At 37.0% G+C, this 22,410-nt stretch overlaps 1 protein-coding gene across 1 annotated transcript in view; it reads right to left on the bottom strand.

The window, feature by feature from the left end:
- Ppt1 (Palmitoyl-protein thioesterase 1) overlaps nucleotides 1-12,584 on the bottom strand; it is a 29,070-nt gene extending 16,486 nt beyond the window's left edge. Inside the window, exons 1-4 of the mRNA XM_083144073.1 lie at nucleotides 12,148-12,584; nucleotides 8,601-8,710; nucleotides 6,331-6,458; nucleotides 2,025-2,183 (exon numbers count right to left, since the gene is read on the bottom strand). Coding sequence (XP_083000199.1) covers nucleotides 2,025-2,183; nucleotides 6,331-6,458; nucleotides 8,601-8,710; nucleotides 12,148-12,244 — 494 coding nt within the window. The 5' untranslated portion in view covers nucleotides 12,245-12,584. The remainder of the gene's footprint in view (nucleotides 1-2,024; nucleotides 2,184-6,330; nucleotides 6,459-8,600; nucleotides 8,711-12,147) is intronic.
- Nucleotides 12,585-22,410: the final 9,826 nt, after the last annotated feature.

The raw sequence follows: 22,410 nt of genomic DNA, 5'->3' as shown, positions 1-22,410 counted from the left end.
AGGATGGCTGTGGGCTAATTAATAAACTTATGGATTTCAGTATATTGCCCAAAGAACGTGCTTACATGTGACAGCGACAATCACGATGTAGAAGAACTGATTTGATTACAGGTAAATTTGGCAACAGTACATCAATCATAAAATTGCAGGATACGAAAATGGCGTCTTCGATGATGAACGTGCTACGAAAATAATATTTTTTATCGGTTCGTAATCACAATTACCGCAAAACCATTCAGGAATAGCCCCACTGACCATTCTCGGTAAGTTTAGGTTAAGTTAGGTTAGGCAAACATAGTTAAAATTTGGGCTCGAAAAAAACATGCACGGGTAGCCCAACAAACCATTGACGGATAGCCCCACGAACCATTCAGGTACGGTTAGGTTAGGTTAGGATAGGCAAACATAGTTAAAATTTGGGGTCGTAGTAATATCAGGAAAGTATATTTCGTTTTTTAAGTATTGGAAACACAAAATCTTCCGGTAAATAATAAGCAATCGTGCCGATCGAGGACCACTCAATGTCACTTATTTTGCAATTTCTACACGTGACCCCCCAAATTTTAACTTCAAATTCGTGATTAGGAGGCCTCAATTAGTGAGTATGCGAAATATTACAAAAAATCGGGGAGAGGTCCTGTATTGTAAATTCGCTCCTTCATTAATTGTGGAAGCACCGAGCAGAAAGATTTGGTAAGTAAATGTGTATATTTTATCTTCTGTTTGCATGCTCATGAGGTGTTTTTTTTTTAGTCACTTTACTTGGCGTAGGGACATTTGGTCAGTTGTAGGGACATTTTGACTACGTCTGTAGGGACATTGCCGAAAAATGGTTAGCAACACTGTCGGCTACCAGACGTCAGTGTACGTTCATGTTCACTTCTGTTCATTTATCAGTACGCGTGATGCTTATACTGTGTTATTGTAATGTGCTTACTCGTGGCCAGTGCTTTATTGTGTGTTAATTGTTATTCATTCATTACTTATGTCGTTAAACAAATATAGTCTTGAACATAGAGTTTATATGTACGATAATTACGTGAAAACGAATTCTTGCAGAAAAGTGGTCAGGGATTACGATAGACAGGATCTCTTGAACCTAAGAAACGTGTTGTATTGCTGTTGAAGGAAGTCATTTTCAACATCTCTTATAACACAGGAGGTTAGTGATCATCATTATTATTACTTTTAAATATCATTTTACGCTCTCGGTTTGCTTTATGCGCCGGGATGCTGTCTTCCCTTTCTGTCAACTGAGGATAAAGTAGCGATGTCTAATCTAAGATTAGATGTCAGAAATAAGGTGCCGGAAATATTTGTATTTGGGAGGACACCTTTTCCTGCATCCGTGCGACAAGGTACGTGCTTATTTCAATTGTAATTGTAACTGTAATTGTGAAAAGTGGAAACATTACAAAACAAGCGGTTTCTGTTACGGACTTCCTGAACGCAATTTGCCGGGACCTGTTGCATGAAGAGTCCGCGGAACGGCCGTCACGCTGGCGGTGAACGACTGAAATAACCTCCCTGTACAAATATAACTACAAGGTGGCTAAATAGCAGCTTTAACCAGGCATAAAATTAAAATGTATGATGTAGGAAAATATGAAATCCAAGAATAAAAAAAATCAGGGATGCAATGCATATTCTGATTAGTAACATTCTCTGTGTTCAGCAATTTCTATTTGTAGTTTAAATTTTAAAATTTAACTGGTTATGATCCAATGAGAGAGATGAGTTGGGAGCTTCTTTCTGTGAAAGGCTAATCAGGACTGGATGTGCAGTTTAAAGTTGAATCCAAACAACTGTGCCTCCACTGGGTATCGAACCCAAGACCCCTCGATTACAAGGCGACAATGTTGTCACTAAGGCACTGGGGAGGCCCTCAATGAATCAGATGAGAGAACAAAAAAGAAGTGCCTATTTTTTTTTAATCAATGATACCTTAATATTTCATTTCCTCCACAATATAATAAAGCCAATTTCACCAACATAACTAGAGAGAAATAACAATCCCATCTTACCTGACGTAAGCTCCAATATTCAGAAGCTCACGCACGACATCGCACCACTTGTGTTCTGCAGAGTAGCAGTTGGGGAAGCCGTAAACACCTTGGTGCTGTCCTCCAATAGATACCAGGTTGAGCATTGGTGGGGACGGACATCTCTGTGCTATAGCTCTCCTACAGGCAAAGTAATGCATTCCATCAGTTTAATACACATGCGGGAATATCAGCCTGATACTTACTTACTCTCTCTCTCTCTCTCTCTCTCTCACTCACACACACACACACACACACAAACAAACAAACAAACAAACAAACAAACAAATATAGTACGATATAAATTGGCAGTGCTTTTTTGGCGGTACGCAACAATATGCCATACTTGCACTTTTTGTGATTCATTCGATTGATTTACTTTATTTTATTTCGCTTTTTCTGCCACTTTTGGCTATTCACGAAGATAAGGAGGGTTGAAGATATGATGAAATTGATGAAGGGACACTCGCAAAGAATACCCAGGCTGGGATTCAAATCTGGGTCTTCTGTTGTTGTAGCATGTTGTGCTCTGCCGAGGAATAAAGCTAATGACACTAAGTAAACTAAAGCCCCTAACACACGGAACTGGATATCTAGTAGGAATGCCCTAGTTGGCGCTAAACTAACTTGCTAGGTAGCAATAATGGCCGCCTGGCTGACTGCTTGACTGGTTTGGAGGAATAGGACATGTTCTAATTGCTACTTGATTTCCTTGACTGGATTCTGTGGGAACAGCCAATCAGAGCAAAGTTTTGCCATGTGAAGATAATCTGTGAGTGTGCAAAGGAGTGTTTTTGTCTGTGGTTTCTGAGTGTTACTCCAGTAATGTATAACGTATACAGCATGAAAGGCACATTGAGTTACACTATCTATGCTGAGTGCACGGTGTTTACATTTGAAACAACTAAAATAATCTTCTATACATGTACAGTAGGGTGTATTGAAAAAAACTTTTTTTCGAAATGTTAAGGTGGCTAGTGCGGAAAAGTGGCCATTTGTGACCAAAAACACGTCTGATTTTTTTCAGATTTTTTGGAGGTCGTTTAGGTGGCGCGCATCGACCTTGAAGTTTTGATAGTGATTTGGTTATGCAACACGCACAACAATTTCACAAAAATGTCACTATTTGGCTATTTCATCTGTTTTTTTTCTGCATTATGGTCGTTTATTGTTTTGTTTATGGCAAATATGTTACATTCGTGCCTTAGGGGTGGTTTCCTATGCTGTTTACGTATGCTTTTGGTCAAAAATTGTCAATTTGAGGCTAAAAACTCCATATTTTTCTATTGATTGTTTCCAATTGGTTTCGACTGTGTTTTATTCGAAGGTTTTCCGATATAAAAGACTAAATAAAATATTTTGGCTTTCTAATTGCTAACAGTTCCTCAATTACTGTCCAGCGCTTCGCTTATTTTCATAGCTTATTATGCTTTGAAAATAACCCAGAGCTCACCACGAGGAGGTGGCTGGACTGCGAGCTCCACCCACCCAAATGATGTTGGCAAACATAATTTTACTAAGGGGCAGGCCAAGATTTTCTTCTAGTTTTCTCCTTGAACTTTATAGTCACTTTTTGTTCGAAATGTCGGCATATGTTCTCTAGATTCCAATTTCGCTTTGATGTAGCCATCACGTGCGCTGGCACCGACAACGGAAGAAGCAGCCTCTGTGATAATTTTCACAAGTCGCTCCACTCCTTATGTGTGGCGGGGGATGTCTTGAATTTCTGCTATATTTTTGTTTTTATTGTAGTCACCTACTTCTTCATTTGTAATATTATTGGCCAACGTAGGCTCGTGGAGGGAGCATGAAGCCCAATCAACCATGTCATAGTATCGGTCTGCATTAAAATTGATGGTTGGTAAAACAAAAGTACGAATTCTTTTGCCTTTTTTTCAATCCTCTTGCTTTCTTAATTCTTTGCCAACCAAAACTTCTTATTTCTGGGATTTTGGTCGGTTATTAAAGCGAGCAGGAGATTTTCAGGATGGGCCAAGAATGCTTTTTGTTGAATGATCCTATTAATCAGATCTCTCAAGTGGTGTGGGAGAAATCGGGACAAGTGGATCAAATTCCAGAGGTGTCGGGCTCCGTCAGTTATCGATGGTTCCTTATTGATCCCAAAGCACACCGGTGCATACACCTTCATTATGTAGTATGTGGAATTTGATCTACTTGTCCCGATTTCTCCCACACCACTTGAGAGATCTGATTAATAGGATCATTCAACAAAAAGCATTCTTGGCCCATGCTCCCTCCACGAGCCTACGTTGGCCAATAATATTACAAACGATACACCCTAATGTACAGTAAACATTGTAAAGTATGTATTTAAACAGCGCCATTGTTTTGTACCTAATAACGTTTTATACGAAACGTTATTCCTCTCGGTTGAATAGTTATCGGCTTTTATAAATGTGAAGTGATACATTGTTTACATCTCACGTGGCCGCCATTACAACTTCCCTCGTACGGGAACAAAAGTCTATCGACAAGTACGCTGATAAGTATCGTGCGAGGCGAAAACTAGCAAATTGGTAGCCAGTCCAGCACTAACTAGGGCATATGTATGGGAAATCCTGTTCCGTGTGATGCAGGCTTAAGCTAAACTATGAAAGTAACAAAACAAACACGTGTGTAACTACATAGATGCATGATCATTAATGAACATATAATCATATTATTTTGGGTTTTTCACAAATGAACCGAGTAACAATAACAATGAAAGAGAACAGGAACCTTTCTTCACAGAAAAAAAAAGCACAGTAATAATGAAATGTCTATGTACATCACAATTACATGACAGAAATCCAGCTCCATTGTATTTGTATAGTGATGTGAATTTTACAGTACAGTAAATACAGGCAAATTAACTCATTTGTACAGCTATAAATAAAACTCCAATGATATTTTAAATATTATATGGCTGTGATGTATTCCTATTCTTATTTTATGTCACCCTTTGCCTCTTTGCTAACTGCAATGAATTTGAATAAATTTCAGCCACAGGCTGAACCTCGCCCTTTAATAAAGAAAATTTGAAAACGCACACACACAAAGAAACACACATGTGCAAACCAGGACTCAGAACTGAACACTTCGGAGGCAAGATTGTGGGTCAATCATTACATACACTCAGCCACAGAGGCAGGTAATTTCAGAACCAGAATTGTTTCTCTGTCTCCTTTTATAAATATAATCATAATTTTACTAATAAACTACCATCATCATGAAGATTAACAGGTTATGAACATTGTTCAATGTTTTATTCACCTCAAGTAGGAGGAGGAATATCCTCACGTTAGTCAGCTAAGGTACAGCCACATGGACATGATGTTCCCACCATCATTGCGTTCATCCAGTTATCCAATGGCTGACAGACATGTGAGTATTCCATCTACCTTTATTACATGCACCTTCACGATCACAAGAATTTTGCGCAATGTTAATATTTTAATGTGTGTTATTGTACTTAACTAAAGCTGTCATTATTATGAGGGGAAGTCAATATATGTCGCAAAATGAAATATCTTCGAATTGCTGCAATATGAAATTGTTTTATGAATATCAGTCTTTGCACTGTTCCTTTCCACAAGTGTCTGTGTAGGTGGCAGCACCACCATGTATCGTATACGGCACTAGTAGTCACATTCTCGTGTGGCGGTGAATCATTTGAGTGCCAAGTGGGCAAGATGGCACTCGAATGATGGTAAGGTCAGCACGGAAGGTGATGGTCACAGTGTTTTGGGACAGTAAAGGCATCCTACTCGTGGAATTTCTGCCCCAGGGTCACACTGTCACTGCAGCCACGTATTGCAGAACACTGACAAAGTTACAGTCAGCCATTCGCAGGAAATGTCCAGGTGCTTTGAGAGATGGGCGTTCTTCTGTTGAATGACAACGCTCGTCCACACAGTGCCAATAGCACAGTGGCTCCCATATGGTCCCTAGATTGGGAACGACTGGAACATCCAGCCTACAGTCCAGATTTGGCACCATCCGACTTTCATCTCTTTGGCCCACTGAAGAATCACCTGGGTGGTCACCGGTTCCAGGATATGGAGCTACGACACCAACCACAAACCTTTGTCGCTGCTGGCTTTGAGGGAATCGTGAAACGCTGGGACAAGTGCCTAAATGTTCATGGAGATTTCATTGAAAAATAAACCACATTTCATCAGGTAACTATTTCAACTTTTCTTTCTATTCCATTTTGCGACTTATATATTTACTTACCCTCGTAATTCAGGTTGCACATAAAACTCATGAAAACTGTTTTGCAACTTACAGAAACTGTCCTCCTTGCGAGAATCCAATGGCGTTGTACCCATTCGTCAAGTTTCCATCGTTCGCCAGCTGCTGACAAACCTCCTCAATCTGAGTGTTGACGTTCAGGAAAAAGCTATTCTCCATGTCCTGCAAGGATGGAAGTGAGGCACTTGTAAGAGCTGAGGGTTCACATGCAAGCATTCAATTGTCAAGTCTTTTCCTTTTTTGTCCGGTGTCTCATGCACACCACATTAACCTTTCATCACCTGTACATCCTCACCAGATAGTGTGAACTCCGCAACATGTTGCTATTCTACATTTAATTCCTTTGTATTTTTGGGTACAAAATAGCTTATGTAACGGTGCTAGAAATTCATACTGTACAACCTATCCTCAGTATTCACAGTGAGTGGTGAAAACAAAACTCCATCAAATTTGTACATTTCATTTTTTGTCACCATGAAGAAGAAAAAGGTAACCACAAGGTACCTACAATTTTATAAAAAACAAAATTCCCTGATCTTTCCAGACCATGAACCAATATTTTCCCAACAAAGTAATTTGGACAATTAATGTATTTAAACATGTGTGACAAGTAGAGTGCTGTAATGAGCTTTTTTGCTCAAGCAGCAAGTAGTTTGCATGGGCAACACTAGATGGCAAGCAGAATTGTTAGGTTTTACGCTTGAGCGAAAAATGCTCGAACGGGTGGAATAAATTCAAACTCTCGAACCCTGTTAGTACACTTATTTCCATCATTTGTCTATGGTAAATGGATAAAACTATGGATCATGAAGTAAAAGATGAAGTGAAATTGAAAAATAAGTCATCTCCATGTTAAAATACAGTTTTGTATATCTCACCAAGTATGCGAAAATGAAATAGATGATTATGGGCTGAAACTACCAAGGCTGACATTTTATGTTTCTACGATTATTGTCACATTAAAATGATGTTCGACTGAATGTTATAACTGGATTTTATTATTTCGCAGAATATGATTATCCTTTTTGGTAAGTGAACAATGATGTTGCAACTGGATTTTATTATTTTGCAGAATATGATTATCCTTTTCGCTAAGTGGACAATGATGTTGTAACTGGATTTTATTATTTCGCAGAATATGATTATCCTTTTCGGTAAGTGAACAATTGTTGCAATGTGATACGATATTTGTAATTGCTTAGGCAGCGTTTTCAGCATGTGTATCCATTTTCCATTTCGAGCTGTAGATATTGCATACTTTCGTACATATATTGTACTTGAGCCTTACATAATAATATACAGTTTGGTTTGAGTTGGTGTTTTAAGTCCACTTTATGCACAGTAAGGCTAATCGGGACTGGACCTACAGTTTAAAGTGGGATCCGAACCACTTGTGCCTCCACCGGGTATCGAACCCGGGACCCCTCGATTACAAGGTAATGACGCTACCACTGCACCATAGGGGAGGCCCAATAATATACGGAATTATTATTTACAATTGTAATTGCATAGAGTGGTTTCCTTCCATGTTGGTGTTTTATGTTGACAGTGCTGCTTGTTAGGATCTGAAACGCGGGACGTTGTCAATTATTCAACTACAATTGCTGTACGATCAAGCGTGGGAGATTCGATCCAGTATTTTTGAACGAAAGTGGTCCAATGCAGTACTCTAGTGAGAAGGTTTATTTCAGCTAAACACCACACTTAAAATTCTACTTAACCAAGTTATTACAATATTAACTTCACACATGAACAGTAATAATGGGAAGGGAAACTGAATAAAAACTGACTGTTAAATTGTGGGGTATCAAGGGAGAGCTTTTATGTAATACTTGCCACTTGTTACTAATGGGCAACAGAGAATTCTTTTTAAAAGAAAACTAATAACAATTATAGGATAATTAATACTTTATTATAGTAAAATTTAGTAATATCTGTATTAATCCTAATATCTACCAAACAAAACCCAATATGGCAGCAACACGGTAGTAAATTTCAACAGCCAATTACTGAAGGAGATTTCTACATGAAAACAGTACAAAATATGGCACCTTATCCTAGAATATTTAACATAAATTTTTTACTGTAACTACGGATATTACTTAATAAATTTCATTTAAAATTTCTTCCTTGTCCCATTTTTTTTCTCTCTCAAGAACCTACGTTTAATGCACTACAAGTAGAAAGTTGACTTTTTCCAGAAAAAGTAAATTCCCTGACTGTTCCAAGATTTCCAGACTCGTAGACACCCTGCAAACATTATCAGCACCCATGCAATAAAAACAGACGCGTACTGCTACTTACCTCGACAATTCCACTGCCTATCCTGAGGGAATTCACATAAATTCCCGGAACCTGCTCCTCTATCATTGACTTGATTCTTCCCATGCTGAATGGGTTGCAGCAGCTGTCCCCTAAGATTACAAATATAAGATTACAAATATCAAGTTCCATAAGAAGTGTTTAATGTGCGTGTGTACAGTCAGTGAAATAATTTGAACCCTTCAAAGGATTTATTCGTTCCTGTTCCAATTAATTTAATCTAATATTAACATTATACAGGGCAAAGTTTTTTACATAAATCAAATTCTAAATCATGATTACTTCATTCCCAAAACCTGCATAGGTTAGGCAGGTCAGGTTCATATCTTAATATGTTTAAGCTTTGTGCTTGTTCACGGTGCTACTACTTATACACTTTGGGTGGGTTAGAATTGTCATCTTGCTTGCTTTAGCATTCCTCACATAAGAAAATCTTCCACATAGATCAACTAAATTTGTGGTGACTTTTTAAATATATTTTCAAACTTAAATTTCTCAAAAATTATTAAAAACTCTGTCACTTCCAAATATGTAAATTAGTTCTTTAAAATGTATTACGGAATAGTGTTTGCAAAGGGTGTCTGTCTACAATATATGAATGTTACACATTTGGCAGAACAAGAAGAGTATGAAATCAATTCTGATTCTCAGTAATGTATGGGTGATTTAAGCACAGAAGATATTTTTTCCCAGAGCACAAATCTAGGTTGGTAAGAGTATTTTTTAGCGTTAAATAATACTGTTTACATATAGAGAGAAGGAAAAAAAAGTGTATAAACACTAATGCAACTAGTTGATTACATGGCGAATGATGACTGAGACCTTTTTTTCTTTATTCATATAAGGTCACAATATATGCTTCATATAAGTAGTCACATCTCCATTTCCCATTAAAATGGAAAGATATCCTGTCAATGGATGATATTCAATTTGACATCAGCGGTGCAGAGCATAATGGGAAATCTGGCCAAAGAAACACAAAGTCCAGCAAGCAACCGCAAAAACAAATGCTGCATGCATGAAAACAAGCAGCATTGAACATTTTTGGTTGAAGTGGGGACTTCAAATGAAGTTTTCTTTTGTTCAATCTCTTTGTGTGTGTGATGCTGTTTATATAATATTTGAAGATCATGCCATCAAGCAGGTTTGTTGTTGGTTAGGATGGCATGATTCTCTCATTCCAAGATGAAATATTATTGTATTGTATTTCAAAGGGAAGTACTGTTTTTATTTTTATGACTAGTTTTATAAGAATTTGATGCTACTCTTTCCATCCTTATAATTTGTAACGCATGTGGTTGCTATACAATCACATGACTAGTTTAGAACAAGTTATCCTGAAAGTATAGCCTCAAATAATATTCATGTTAATCTTTATCAATCGGTGCATACATTCACGCTATGCATATATTCACATACAGTTTTCATGTATTTCCCATACCTCTCTCATTCCATTAGAAAAAAGTGGAATGATTTCATTTCTCGACAAGTACATAATTTTGCACTTCACAAACGTATCATAATCAAAATCTCTATTGATCCGTTGACCCATTATTTCACGGATGCGGACATCTTGTACCTCTGATCATTTTCATGTGGCAAAGTTTGTTTAAAATTCACTTTATTCTCAGATGGACAAATAGGAACTAGGCCTGTTGTAAAAATTGTGCCTCCACCGAGAATGGAAAGCTGGACCTCTTGATCACAAGATCACAGCATAGCCACTATGCTATTGGAGAAGCCACATTTTTAGGTGAAACTACGAGGTTGCATATATTCATTAACCCTCCGTCATCCGCATCCTCATAGCAACACAAATATCCCGCTTGCGGCACTCGGTGCCGCCTCATAAAAACCAACGTTATTTACGTGAATTATTGATGCAAATAGAGGTTGAATTACATTAGCACTTACTGGAAATCAGGGGAAATATACATGAACGCAAACATGTCCATTTCGGACATTTCTATTAGCTATTAGAAGACAAGTAAACAAAAAAGACAGTCTCTCGTACAATTACAAGCTTAGACTCTTGAAGCAAATGCATCAAAATATTATTCTAAAAGTAATTAAAACTTTTCCATATAATGAAGGCACTAAAAATTGAACTCACCATTCACAAAAATATCAAAGCATTTTCCAAAAATTTTCAACGTATTTTTCAAAACAAATTGAAATCATAAAACTTATATGGGATTAGAAAGGAACTATTTGTTCCAAAATTCTCTCTCAAAATCTCTCTCCGACTCCAGAAAAAACAATCGAATGTAGAAAACACACCTCGAAGAAACTTACAAAATATCTTTAAAATCTCAATTTGTATCTTGTACTCTTACGAGGTATACGTAAGAAAAGACATACTGACTCAAATATAAGGATCCGAATGTTGTCACTTTTCAATATCATTATTTTGATAACTCCAACGGTTTCTGCATACAAATAATTTGCATTCCGAACAGCGTACAGTGGTTTTATTCTTCTTATTTCCGCCAAATTCATTTTTCATGCCAAATACCTACTATCGTGTTCATCACGTGTGCAAACATTGTGCATGGGTAGCTGACGGATAGCCCCACGAACCATTTCCGAGAAGGTTAGGTTAGGTGGTAACGGTTCAGATTGTTTTATGATTCCTCATAGCACAAAGACTAATTATTGTAGAATTTTGGGTATCATTGTCACACGAAATTTGAACCTTATTTAAAGTCATGAGGGCCCAAGTTTCTTTTGTTTTATTGCAATTTCATCATGCTACGAATGCAATTTTTACATGGTTCAGAGCGATTTTACAATACCGGGAATTTCTCCATTTTGTTTGAAATTCGGCATATTCACTAAATTAGGGCTCCTAATCACGAATCTGAAGTTAAAATTTGGCGCTCACGTGTCAAACTTGCAAAATACGAGGGTCAGTCATCGCAACCGACAATGCTCATTATTTATGGCAAGATTTTCCGTTTCGAATACTTAAAGAACGAAATATATATATTCCTGATATTACTACGACCCTAAAATTTAATTATGTTTCCTAACCTAACCTAACCATGCGTTAATGGTTTGTGGGGCTAGCCATAATTCAGGAATTTCTATACGTGAGAGCCAAATTTTAAAAGTGCAGATTCGTGATTAGGAGACCCAAATTAGTAAGTATCCGAAATTTCAAACAAATTGGAGAAATTCCCTGCATTGTTAAAATATACCCGATTCACTTCTACATTCATTCCCACGCTTCTACGATATTTACTGTCGCTTGTCGACGGAGAATATCTTGTCCATGAGAAGTGCATAAGGTAATTTTCAAGTTGTTTTTTTTCAACTATAAATAATTTTTTTCGAATCCAAACAGTGCTCATAACCTTAAGGAAGGTTCAAATTTCGTGTGACAATGATTTCCAAAATTCTACGATAATTAGTTTTTGTGCTAGGAGAAATCATAAAACAATCGGAACCGTTACCGAAGTTTCTTCTGCAAAATTGAAGAAATGTGTTTCTCACATACTAAACCGTTATCGATAAATATACTACTCACCCATTCCATGCCACATAACTACAGGTGTTGGTGTATCTGTGGAACATTCTAATAAATGCGCCTGCAGGATAAATGCCGTTAGGAAAATCCAATACATAATGTTGTTATTACTCCTGTCTATTCCACTTTGTTGAATTCCAGTTTTGTTTTTCCCGTTTTACGATTCGAAACACGCCAATGTCATTTCATTCGTGTTTTGTCCAGTTGACTTGCAGTGTTACGTAAATGCGCGCAAACAAAATATCTGCTGGTGAGTTTGGTAGATCACTAAAGGAAAAATGTGACCCGCAGATAAAGATCTAGGACTTAACGGATATCAACTGAAGACGTGCTGAATTCTTCCAAATTTAACTACAAATCACTGTGTGCTTAACTGGTCAGAAAGTATATGCCTACAAGTAAGGAAATTATACAATGACAATTACAGAAACTGAACTTTTGACTGTCTTGAATTGTAGATTAGATTAAAACCATTTTAAACAAGTTTCCAACGCAAAAACAAGATCAACGTCCAGCACAAGTTTGCTTCGCTTTTTTCGCAGACTGTGCGGATCATACATTACTAATTGAATCTACTGGTCAAAAGCGTTTGTTCACTATTGGAGGAAATACAAACAACAACAAAAAATACCCCCGTCAAGAAGTGCGTGAAAATGGGCTACAAACAAGTAACGAATGATTTTCTTTCATTTTTATCAGTGACGTGCACTGAGGAGTAGCTAGTCTAGCAGAGATAGATCAATCAATCTCAAATCTCTTATTTATTATTTTAAATCACAATATTTATTGTTTTGTTGAAGCCAAAGTTCATATGCAACACTTTTTTTCACGCGCTTCTCGTCCCTCTGTGCATTCAGCGGCCTAGCTCGCTTTTTCTCCGCCTCACAGTTCCAGGTGGAAACGGGTTTTCGAAGGGAAAGGGAAGATTTCTGCCTCTACCTCCCTTGCACCCTCGCCCCCCGCTGCACTGGTTGAAAGCCCATGCTTTCACGTCCAAGCACGTACTTGTGGCCTTTCTTCTCCTTTTGTATATCGGATAAAATGGATCATATAAAAGCATTTGACGGCGAGGAGAATAAGAGATATCAGGGCAAAGTAGAGGCCTTTGCATATCAATTGGATGAGCAACTAGGAAGTAATGCGGCATTATTCCAGGATGAGATCCATTTGCTGACCGTCGTTACATTGGCGATATTTGTAGCCTATATATTTAATAGAAAGTAATTTTTCCTACACAGCGAGAGCGCTTAAATCATGTAAATCTTTGGATGAATACATTTATGTTTTAAGTGAAAACGTGCGAGATATACGGACATATAAAAAACGGGAATAGGAGCTTTTTTTCTTCTTTCTTCAGTCAGGGGCGAGTCAGAGGGATGCGGTTTCGTTCCCGTTTGAACGCAGAAATACAAAACGCTCATTGTTATTTTAAGTCAATTTTCTGCTACTTGTGTTAAACATGACGATGAAGGTGAATAATAAACTGGAAAAATTACTGATGGGACAAACACAATGACACACCATTGCCTGACCATGGTGTTCAAACCTAGGACCTCTTCTCTATCAATGTTGAAAATATTTCCATTGCAAAAGACGAAAATTAATAATAGTACCGGCACTTAATTTTCTGGTTACACAAAAAAATATTTCCTCTGGTTGAACAAAAATTTATTACCTTTGGTTGCACAAAAATGTATTTCCTGTTTGCACAAAAATGTATTCCCTCTGGTCGCAAGAAAATTTATTTCCTCTGGTTGCAAAAAAAATATTTCCTCTGGTTGAAAAAAAAATATTTCCTCTGCAAAAAAAATATTTCCTCTGGTTGCAAAAAAAATTATTTCCTCTGGTTGCAAAAAAAAATTATTTCCTCTGGTTGCAAAAAAAATTATTTTATCTGGTTACACACACAAAGAAAAATCTGGTTACATAAAAACTTAATACAGTTCGTATGTACTTCAAGAACGTAACGTGTAACCTATCTGACTATGACTGAGCTATTTTATTTGGTAAGCTCTATATTTTTCATATTTCAACACATAAAACATTTTTGATTCTAAAATGGCGTAACAAGACGATTCTTTCACCCTTTACTAATGTTTTCAAATCCCAGTCTGCTATGCAGAGAATAAGATTAAGAAATTAAACTATCAGTAATTTTAGAGTATTTCTAGGCTAAGTTTCCTAACGAAGTCTTTCAAATATAGTGCATGGTTGGAGAGGGCCGAGGTGTCAAATATGGGGCAAGTCGCCTCGGTATGCCAACAGCTTTAAAATTAAGTTATTTTGATCTGTAATTATCGTAGCAGCTAGGTACTTGGTATTGCGTTTGAATGAAATCAGTCTCAGATTTACATGTTTTTTCAGAACAATTGCCCCTCTTAGATGTTTCAGATTTGAGGGAAGAACCTAAGACCTAAGCCCGGGAGCCGCTTTTTGCGGGGATAAGGCCGGAAAAATTCCGAACTTAGATCACCCAGCACGGAAATCGAACCCGAGTCTCCGGGTGGCAGTCAGACGCCCTACCCACTAGACCACCGCGTCGTCTCGCATTCGTCTCGATTTTCCCCCCACCTTCACCTTTTTACCTAGAAGGCTCAAGCTCCACACGCCCCTCTGGTTCGGAGCCGTTGCATCCATGGAATGTAGTTGCAGATAGAAAAGCTGCTCTCTGCCCCCTTCCCATCGGGGTACGCACGGTTTATTCATTCACACCGACCGCATCTGTCCGTAAAATCGAAACGTCGAATTTCTAAGGGGATAATTCCACCTTCTTACACTTGATTTGCGGAGACATGGCTGCGATTCTTATCTGCACATGGATCTTTCTGTCACGTACTTCTTGCTGGTATGAAACATGAGTCCACGTTCATTTAACTAGTGCACAAATATTTTTCCAATTTTTTTAAAAACGAAACAAGTTGGAAAAAATATAGTCTCATTTTTAGCTCGCGACCGGGAAGGCAAAAATACTATTTTGCCCCTCCCCCTCCTCGATGATGAATGGGGGGGGGGTAAATCGCCCCCCGGTTCCGACGTCCGTGGGTAACATCGTTATTGTTATGTCAGGCGATGAAAAAGGGCCTCCCCGATGGCGCAGTGGTAGCGTCATCGCCTTGTAATCAAGGGGTCCCGGGTTCGATACCCGGTGGAGGCACATAGTGGTTCGGATCCCACTTTAAACTGTAGGTCCAGTCCCGATTAGCCTTACTGTGCATAAAGTGGACTTAAAACACCAAATCAATCAATCAATCAATCAGTCAGGCGATGAAAAATAAACTATAGCCTCCAGCTAGCGATGTCAAGATAACAAAGTGGTTTGTCTTTACGATCCAAGTATATAAATAGTAACATGCACCGCGAAATCTGCGTCGATTGGTTCTTTCAAGGTCATTCTTCCCTCGCTCTCGATTTTATTTTTCTATTGGATGGCCTGGAAATAAACAAATTCCCCTTTGTTACAGAACTCTTTCTCAAGAAGTTATCTGGTGTTAACATGCTCGGTAAAAAATGATTATGTATTCAAATCGTTCAAAAATCAAATATTAGATAAAAAGAGTTTGATTAATTGAAGAAAGCAAAATATCCTCTTTTATTTTTCTTGAATTCGTATTTTGATTACCTTGTGTCGCTTTTGTGCGAATGAAGATTAATGAATTGAAATTTATGATTTATATATTTAGCGTGGCTTTTCTACCGATTTTGGTTAATCGCGACGATGGGATGAGTGATGAAATTAGAGGACACTCATAAAATCATACTCACGCCTAGGTCTGAATTCGAACCCAAAACATTCGACCTTATATTCTGCTTAGTTTAAACTAGGGATGTGACGAAGCTGAAAATTTACCGATGCCGATGTACTCACCGATAATTTTTGTAACCGATACCGATGCCGATATTTAACCGATTCCGATACATAAGATTATTAAACAGAAATGGGATGTTATTTTCAGCATGACAAAAATAAATTTGCTATGTATGTACACTTCGCAACATCTTATTTGACCGTCTCGAAAGAATTCTAAGTTCCGAAATCGTAAACTTAGCAACATTGCACTTCAACTCCAGGTAAGAGTAGCCAACTTTGAGTAGGTCCTTCCACTAGACGAAAAACGCTGCGGTGATAGGTTTTCAATGTAACACTTTCCATGAACTTAGAAACTATAAACCGCTATTATAATACACAATCAAACAGAAATAATAAATTGGAAAAAGAACCTTGAGGGATATTTACGATTCTGCTTGCTCGACTTGAAATTTGGTGGGTTTGAAACACTGAATAGAGTTTTTCTCCACCTGGAGGAAATTGCCATCAAGTTTGTGCAGAAAGAAGCAAATTTGTAAGGAGTTTATGCGACATTTTATTTACAATACCTTGCATAATATCGAACAGTTCTCAAAAACATATATTTTACACGACTTGTCGAGAAAATGTGCTTGAAACACAGGAAGGTGGGAGTCTTCATAAACGTCAACATGTTTTTAAGGGTATAACGTCATTAAGTTAACGTAGAGCAGTTGGTTAGGCGCTGTTATCCTTATTTTTCATCAAGCGTGAAAGGTCGCGGTTTCAAATCCCACCCTCTCCTCTTTCTTTTTTTTTGTTTGCTGAACAGATACCGTTGATATTAGAATATTTGAAAAATGAATCCCATGCACACTTGAGGGTGCGCCCTTCTGCGCATATTTCCCCTTAGAAGTTGGCGATTTCCACGATTTAAAGTTAAAACTTTTCTTTTTATTTATTGTTCATATGTTGTGTTAACACACACATCATGATTAATTCACAAATCACATATATGTATTCAGGATGCAAAATGTAATGTTATTTAAGTTATGTATTGTTTGTTCTTCACTGACACCTAAAATATTGATTATTTGATTTCGATATACAGTTATGTTAAGTAGTGATGTAGTGCAGTACTGTAACGAAGGAGAACGTTTAATGAGTTCAAATTGCTAAGATTGGTAATTTTATGTCCGTTCCTTCGTAATGATTGTTGTCAATCCCCTCACCACCATCTTACCATGCGTCTAAAACTAATAGTAAATCGCTAATTAACATAAATAAATTGTTATTGCGACGAAGGCCGATTCGATAAGAAACTACTAATAAGTATTTATATAGTGAGTGACAAACAAAAAATTCAAAACCTCATAATGATCGTTAATTAGTCACTGCTTTGTATATCTTAAATGTTTGTCTTGTTTGAACAGAAAGTACGAGTATCAGATATAACAAAATTTCCGCACTAACTTTGCAATATTCGAAACCACCATCACAGACTTAGCTATATGTAACTTGATTCTGCGCATTCCACGTGGCATGTGACTTCCTCCTATCATCGAAATAACTTTCTATTACTATTTCCTTTCCTCTCGTGAAATACAGAGACCAATGTTAACTTCTTAGCACGGTGGATAAACTTTACACCCAACGATTTACTCCTGAAAAAATCCTGCCTAGGTGGAGAATCGAATCTACGACCTCCCTTGCAAGAATCAAGCACGCTATCTCTTCTCCAGGTAGCTCATGTTAAAATTTGCTACCAGTTTGAATAAACCAATTTACACATAATGTCATATCTATAATTTCCTCATGAATTCAGATAAAATCGAGAAACGCTGAAAGGGAAAAATGATGAACATGTCTATTGGCGTTTTGTCATATTTTGTAAATTGTGTAAAAAATCCGTGTTTTGAACAAGCAATCGTTTAGTTACAAAGTATTTTGTTGTTTGTTTAATGTAGGAACAGGAGAGCGAAAAGGAGTCATTTGAACCAGACCCCGTATGACAAGAAACTTCAGCTTTTTTCCGAAGACTGTATGAAAAGAGAAAGGAACGTATGAAATATAAAATATGTGTGAAATTAAAACAATGGAAACCTTGAAATATAATACTAACGAACTTCAAACTATGAAAAATATATTTTCGTGGCGGAAAACTACAAGTCATTTTCGAAATATGAACTTGATGTTTTTCTTTATTATGAAGTGGAGATATGGGACGATACGATCCCTCAGCAAGAAAATTTTAAGTAAGCTACCTCCAACTTTTTCAATGGTCATAATTACTAATTAGGGTCCGGAAGTTGATGAAAAATTAACTGACCCTTAAAAACAATGCTAAACCTGATATCAGGTCCGTTTCCCTTCAGTTAGAGCCGGAAAACACTTTGTATTTTACATATTTTTTTTTTTTTGCATTTTTCGGCCTTTTTTGGCTTTTAGTTTATTTGTCAGTATTTTTAACATTTTTTGTTGCATTTTTACTTAATTTTGAGGTTTCTTTTTCTCTTCCCCTGTTGATACGTGCATTTTAAATGCATTTACTAGTAAAACTTACATATTTAGATTTCTTGACATGGTCCTTTTAGCAAATTCACCATGAATCGAAAATACGGTCAATGGAAAAGCATAATATTATTCTTAACTGAAATGTTTGGCAATGGATTAAAATACTTTGTGTGAAGATCTACTTTGAGGTTCTTTTTCTGGACACTATTATCGCTTTAATCTGTAGTTTTAAAGTAAAATTATTCACAATATTAAATGCAATTACACTCTGGTGTACGGTCGGATGCTGGCCGACTACAGTATCATAGAAGGCCCACTCTGAAAGGAGATGAATTGATTGATTTGGTGTTTTTAAGTCAACTTTATGCATAGTAAGGCTAATCGGTACTGGACCTACAGTTTAAAGTGGGATCCGAACCGAGTTCATAAAATAACGTGAACCGTGTGGTGTAGGGAGATCATTTGCTTATGGAATGGAAGGTCATGGGTTCAAACCTACTTCTTTGCAAAATCTTTTTCGGGTAGTAGACGGCTTTGGACGAGAATGCTTATCTAAGTTTCTTGGATATTTCCGTTGATATTTATGCGATTTATGTCCAGCATTTCCGGATGCAGAAAGTTGACAAGTAAGTTCTTAATATGTGTTAACTTATAACAGCTGAATGAAAGGAAAAGTATTTCCTAAAATCCTGCCAATCACTGAAAGATTAAAAACATTAGTAGAAGCATTACTTGAGGCATGCACAGTGGCGACGATTATCGAGTGTGGAGGGGCAGATGACCCAGCACTATGCTAAACATTATCTACCAAGGGAAAGAAACTGTCCTTGCCCTCCCCCTCCCCTCCCCCCACCTTGAAACCCAATCGCCGCCACTGAGCATGCATCGCATAAATATTTACAGTAATATCATATAATATTATATTACGTTATTAGAACACTTCGTACTCGGTAAATAAAAAGGAAAAAATAATCAGGAAAGGGTGGGATTTGAACCTACGATGTTTCGATCTTGACGAAAACAGTAAAAAAACGAAAGTGCTGTCATCTAACCAACTAATCCAGGAGATTGCTAACAGAAAGCTTAGTAAAACACGTTAATCTCTGTTGAAGCAACATTGTGCCGGAGTTTCGAACCATTTTTCGCCAAGAACCAAGGAAAAGACACACTTTGCAGAATCGTTTTGTGTTGTGCAAGGTATCTTTACTTAACATTTCGCATAAAATCATCATGAATTTGCCTTCTTGCATTCAAATGTGACCGCAATTCTTTCCAGGTGGATGAGAACCTGTTCAGTGTTTCACAATGCACATACATTTTCCTATTTTCAAATTCAGAACGAAGAATCTTGAAATATTTTCAACATTCGTATTTCTACTTAACATTTTTTTGTCTGCTCGTATATTTTATTACTGCTTTAGGGTATCTTTACTTTATGGAATGTGAAAGAATGAAAAAAAAAATCACGAGCGTTTTCATTCAGGAAGAAGAAATGTTGCAAAGTTGGCTACTCTTAGTTGGCTCTGAAGGGCTATGCTGCCAAATTTACGATTTACGGACTTTGAAATTTTTCAGGGCGGTCAAATAAGATGTTGCGAAGTGTACATTTCTATTGTATATCATATGTACGTATAGTATACATATATATTCTCAAGAGATGCGAATGTACATTTGCATCTACAAAATGTTATGTGAACCTTTAAAAAGAACATGGATTCTCAAGAGATTAAACATTAGTACACAAGCAGTTCTTTGAAATGCAAAATGAATTCCTGTTCTGCCAGATTCAACTTCAGAAACACGAGATTTGGAAGCACTTCAGGAAGTAACCTACTTCTTCTCTTATCGCAAATATGTTCAGCAACACTGAACACTCAATCACTGAATACTGATGCAGCAGGTATTCCCAAGTATTTTCTCAGGACTTGCTTCAGGTTTGAATATTCATTTTTGAATTTCCAATACAACAGCAGATTCTGGTTCAGCAATGTACTGTTTTATTTCCGATTTATAGTTAGGTTGATCCTCTGAATGAGTTTGCAATAATTTTATTACAAAAACTCTACAATAATGTCGAATCATAACCAAATTTTCAATAAATCTTACAAAACTAGAATATAAAACTTATTAGAAGGTAAAAACTCTAGTATAATCTGTACCGGTTTAAATATCGGATTTTTGCCGATTCCGATACCAATGCCGATGTGTCAATTTCGGCCGATTTTCATACATCTGTAATCGGCTTCGGCACATCCCTAGTTTAAACTTTAAATATTAGTTTTCACTAGAAGTTAATCCTATTGTAGTTGTTATTGAATACCAATCTGATAGCATTGATACCTTCGAGATTGTGCTGTTTGATTGGATGCTTACAATCTTCATAGCTTCTGATTCAATACGATTTAAACTTAACTGTTATGACGTACGATTGATTTAGTTTATTTTAACGTCGTATTTCTGCCACCTTTGGATAATCGCAGCGATGGGGAAGATGAATGATGACAAGATGAAATGGAACCGGTACAGTTCCCCTTTTTGAGTCTTTGTCCCGATTTTTTAGAATGTAAAATATTGTGGTAGTGACAGTATATAAAAGTTTGAAATTCTGATCTGGTTCATGTATTTTGCAATCATTTTTTTACGTTTATGGAACACAAACTTTATTTCGGTTATCGACTGTAATAATGACTTTTCTTGAAAAAAAAAGAAGAAAAGAAAAAGAATTTTCTAATTTGAAATGAAGGATGTCAATTCCCAAGGTGAGTCGAATGTCGACGGACAGGTTCGAAGGCCACTCACTGCTCATGAGAATTAGAGGAGGGGGAGGGCAATATCGAGCTTTAGGATATCGATATTTCAGCGACCGTATTTTCGTGCTGAAAAGAAGTCTTTCCTATCCTAGCGAAATTAGGTCCAAGGATTCTTTAACTGAGTCTTACCGAAATGGAAATATGAAGAAATCATAGTCAAAGTAATGGGTTAACTGCCTAGTGAATCACTTTTGTCTTCTTGGACAGGAGAAATTTAGAAACGAACTAGAGCCCTCTCCATGAATATGAAACTCAATTCTATTGCTTTACAAAAATCATATTTCACTTTGAATTCTCCATTGTGTTTCAATGTATTACTTCTGTAAACTTCTCACAATTATCTAAAATGTTAAAAGAGTGACGTTAAATTAAAAATAAAATTTCAATAATAATAATATAAGTATACATCGATAAAATAATAACATTTTCGGTTAAGTAAAGGATGCTTTGTTTTTCGTGTTGCTTTTACGAGTATTGAGGTCTCACGATGTCATATTGGCAGTGCCGGATATATTATGTGTGTGTGTAACTCTTGAGCTCATGTTGACAAAGTCACATACAAGGGCCTACAGGGTTATTCAAAAGTCCCTTAACGCTCCCTATAAACAGTAAAGGAATTAGGCTTGGTACATGCTAGAAATAGGTTAGGCTTAGGGGGAGCCACATTGGTATGTTCCAAGCGGACGTCCGTCATATTGTTGGCCGCCATATTAAATTCAACTCAAAACTTCTAAATGGGAAGGGGGTCATGTGCATAGGGGGGGGACAAAGCTAAGTAAAGCATACATACTGATTTCTTTCTGTTTTCGGGCTGGGGAGGGGCAAAGTTTATTTTTTTGAAGTTGGGTTGAGTTCAAGTTTGAAAAATTGTAATATGTAATTATACAACATAATTCTTTACATGCAACTTTTGTCTCAGAATTTGATTATCATATTCCATTTATAATACTTATTCCTACCATCCTTTATAGGAGTTTAATATCTTCACACATATTTACATAAAAAGAGGAAGGCCATGTGCCATCCTTTATAATGTGGTAAACGTGAAATGGGGCTGGTAGCCCTATAAGTAGTTCAAAGGGCGTGTAAAGAGGTCACTCGTGTGAACGTTCTTACGGGCTGATGTGCGGAACGATGAGATTTTCCAGCAGTTTC

The sequence above is a fragment of the Lepisma saccharinum genome, chromosome 22 (genome assembly GCF_977018435.1).
Source record: "Lepisma saccharinum chromosome 22, izLepSacc3.1, whole genome shotgun sequence".
Taxonomy (NCBI): Eukaryota; Metazoa; Arthropoda; class Insecta; order Zygentoma; family Lepismatidae; genus Lepisma; species Lepisma saccharinum.
The sequence above is the reverse complement of the archived record's forward strand: the minus strand, read 5'-3'. Positions and strand labels throughout refer to the sequence as shown.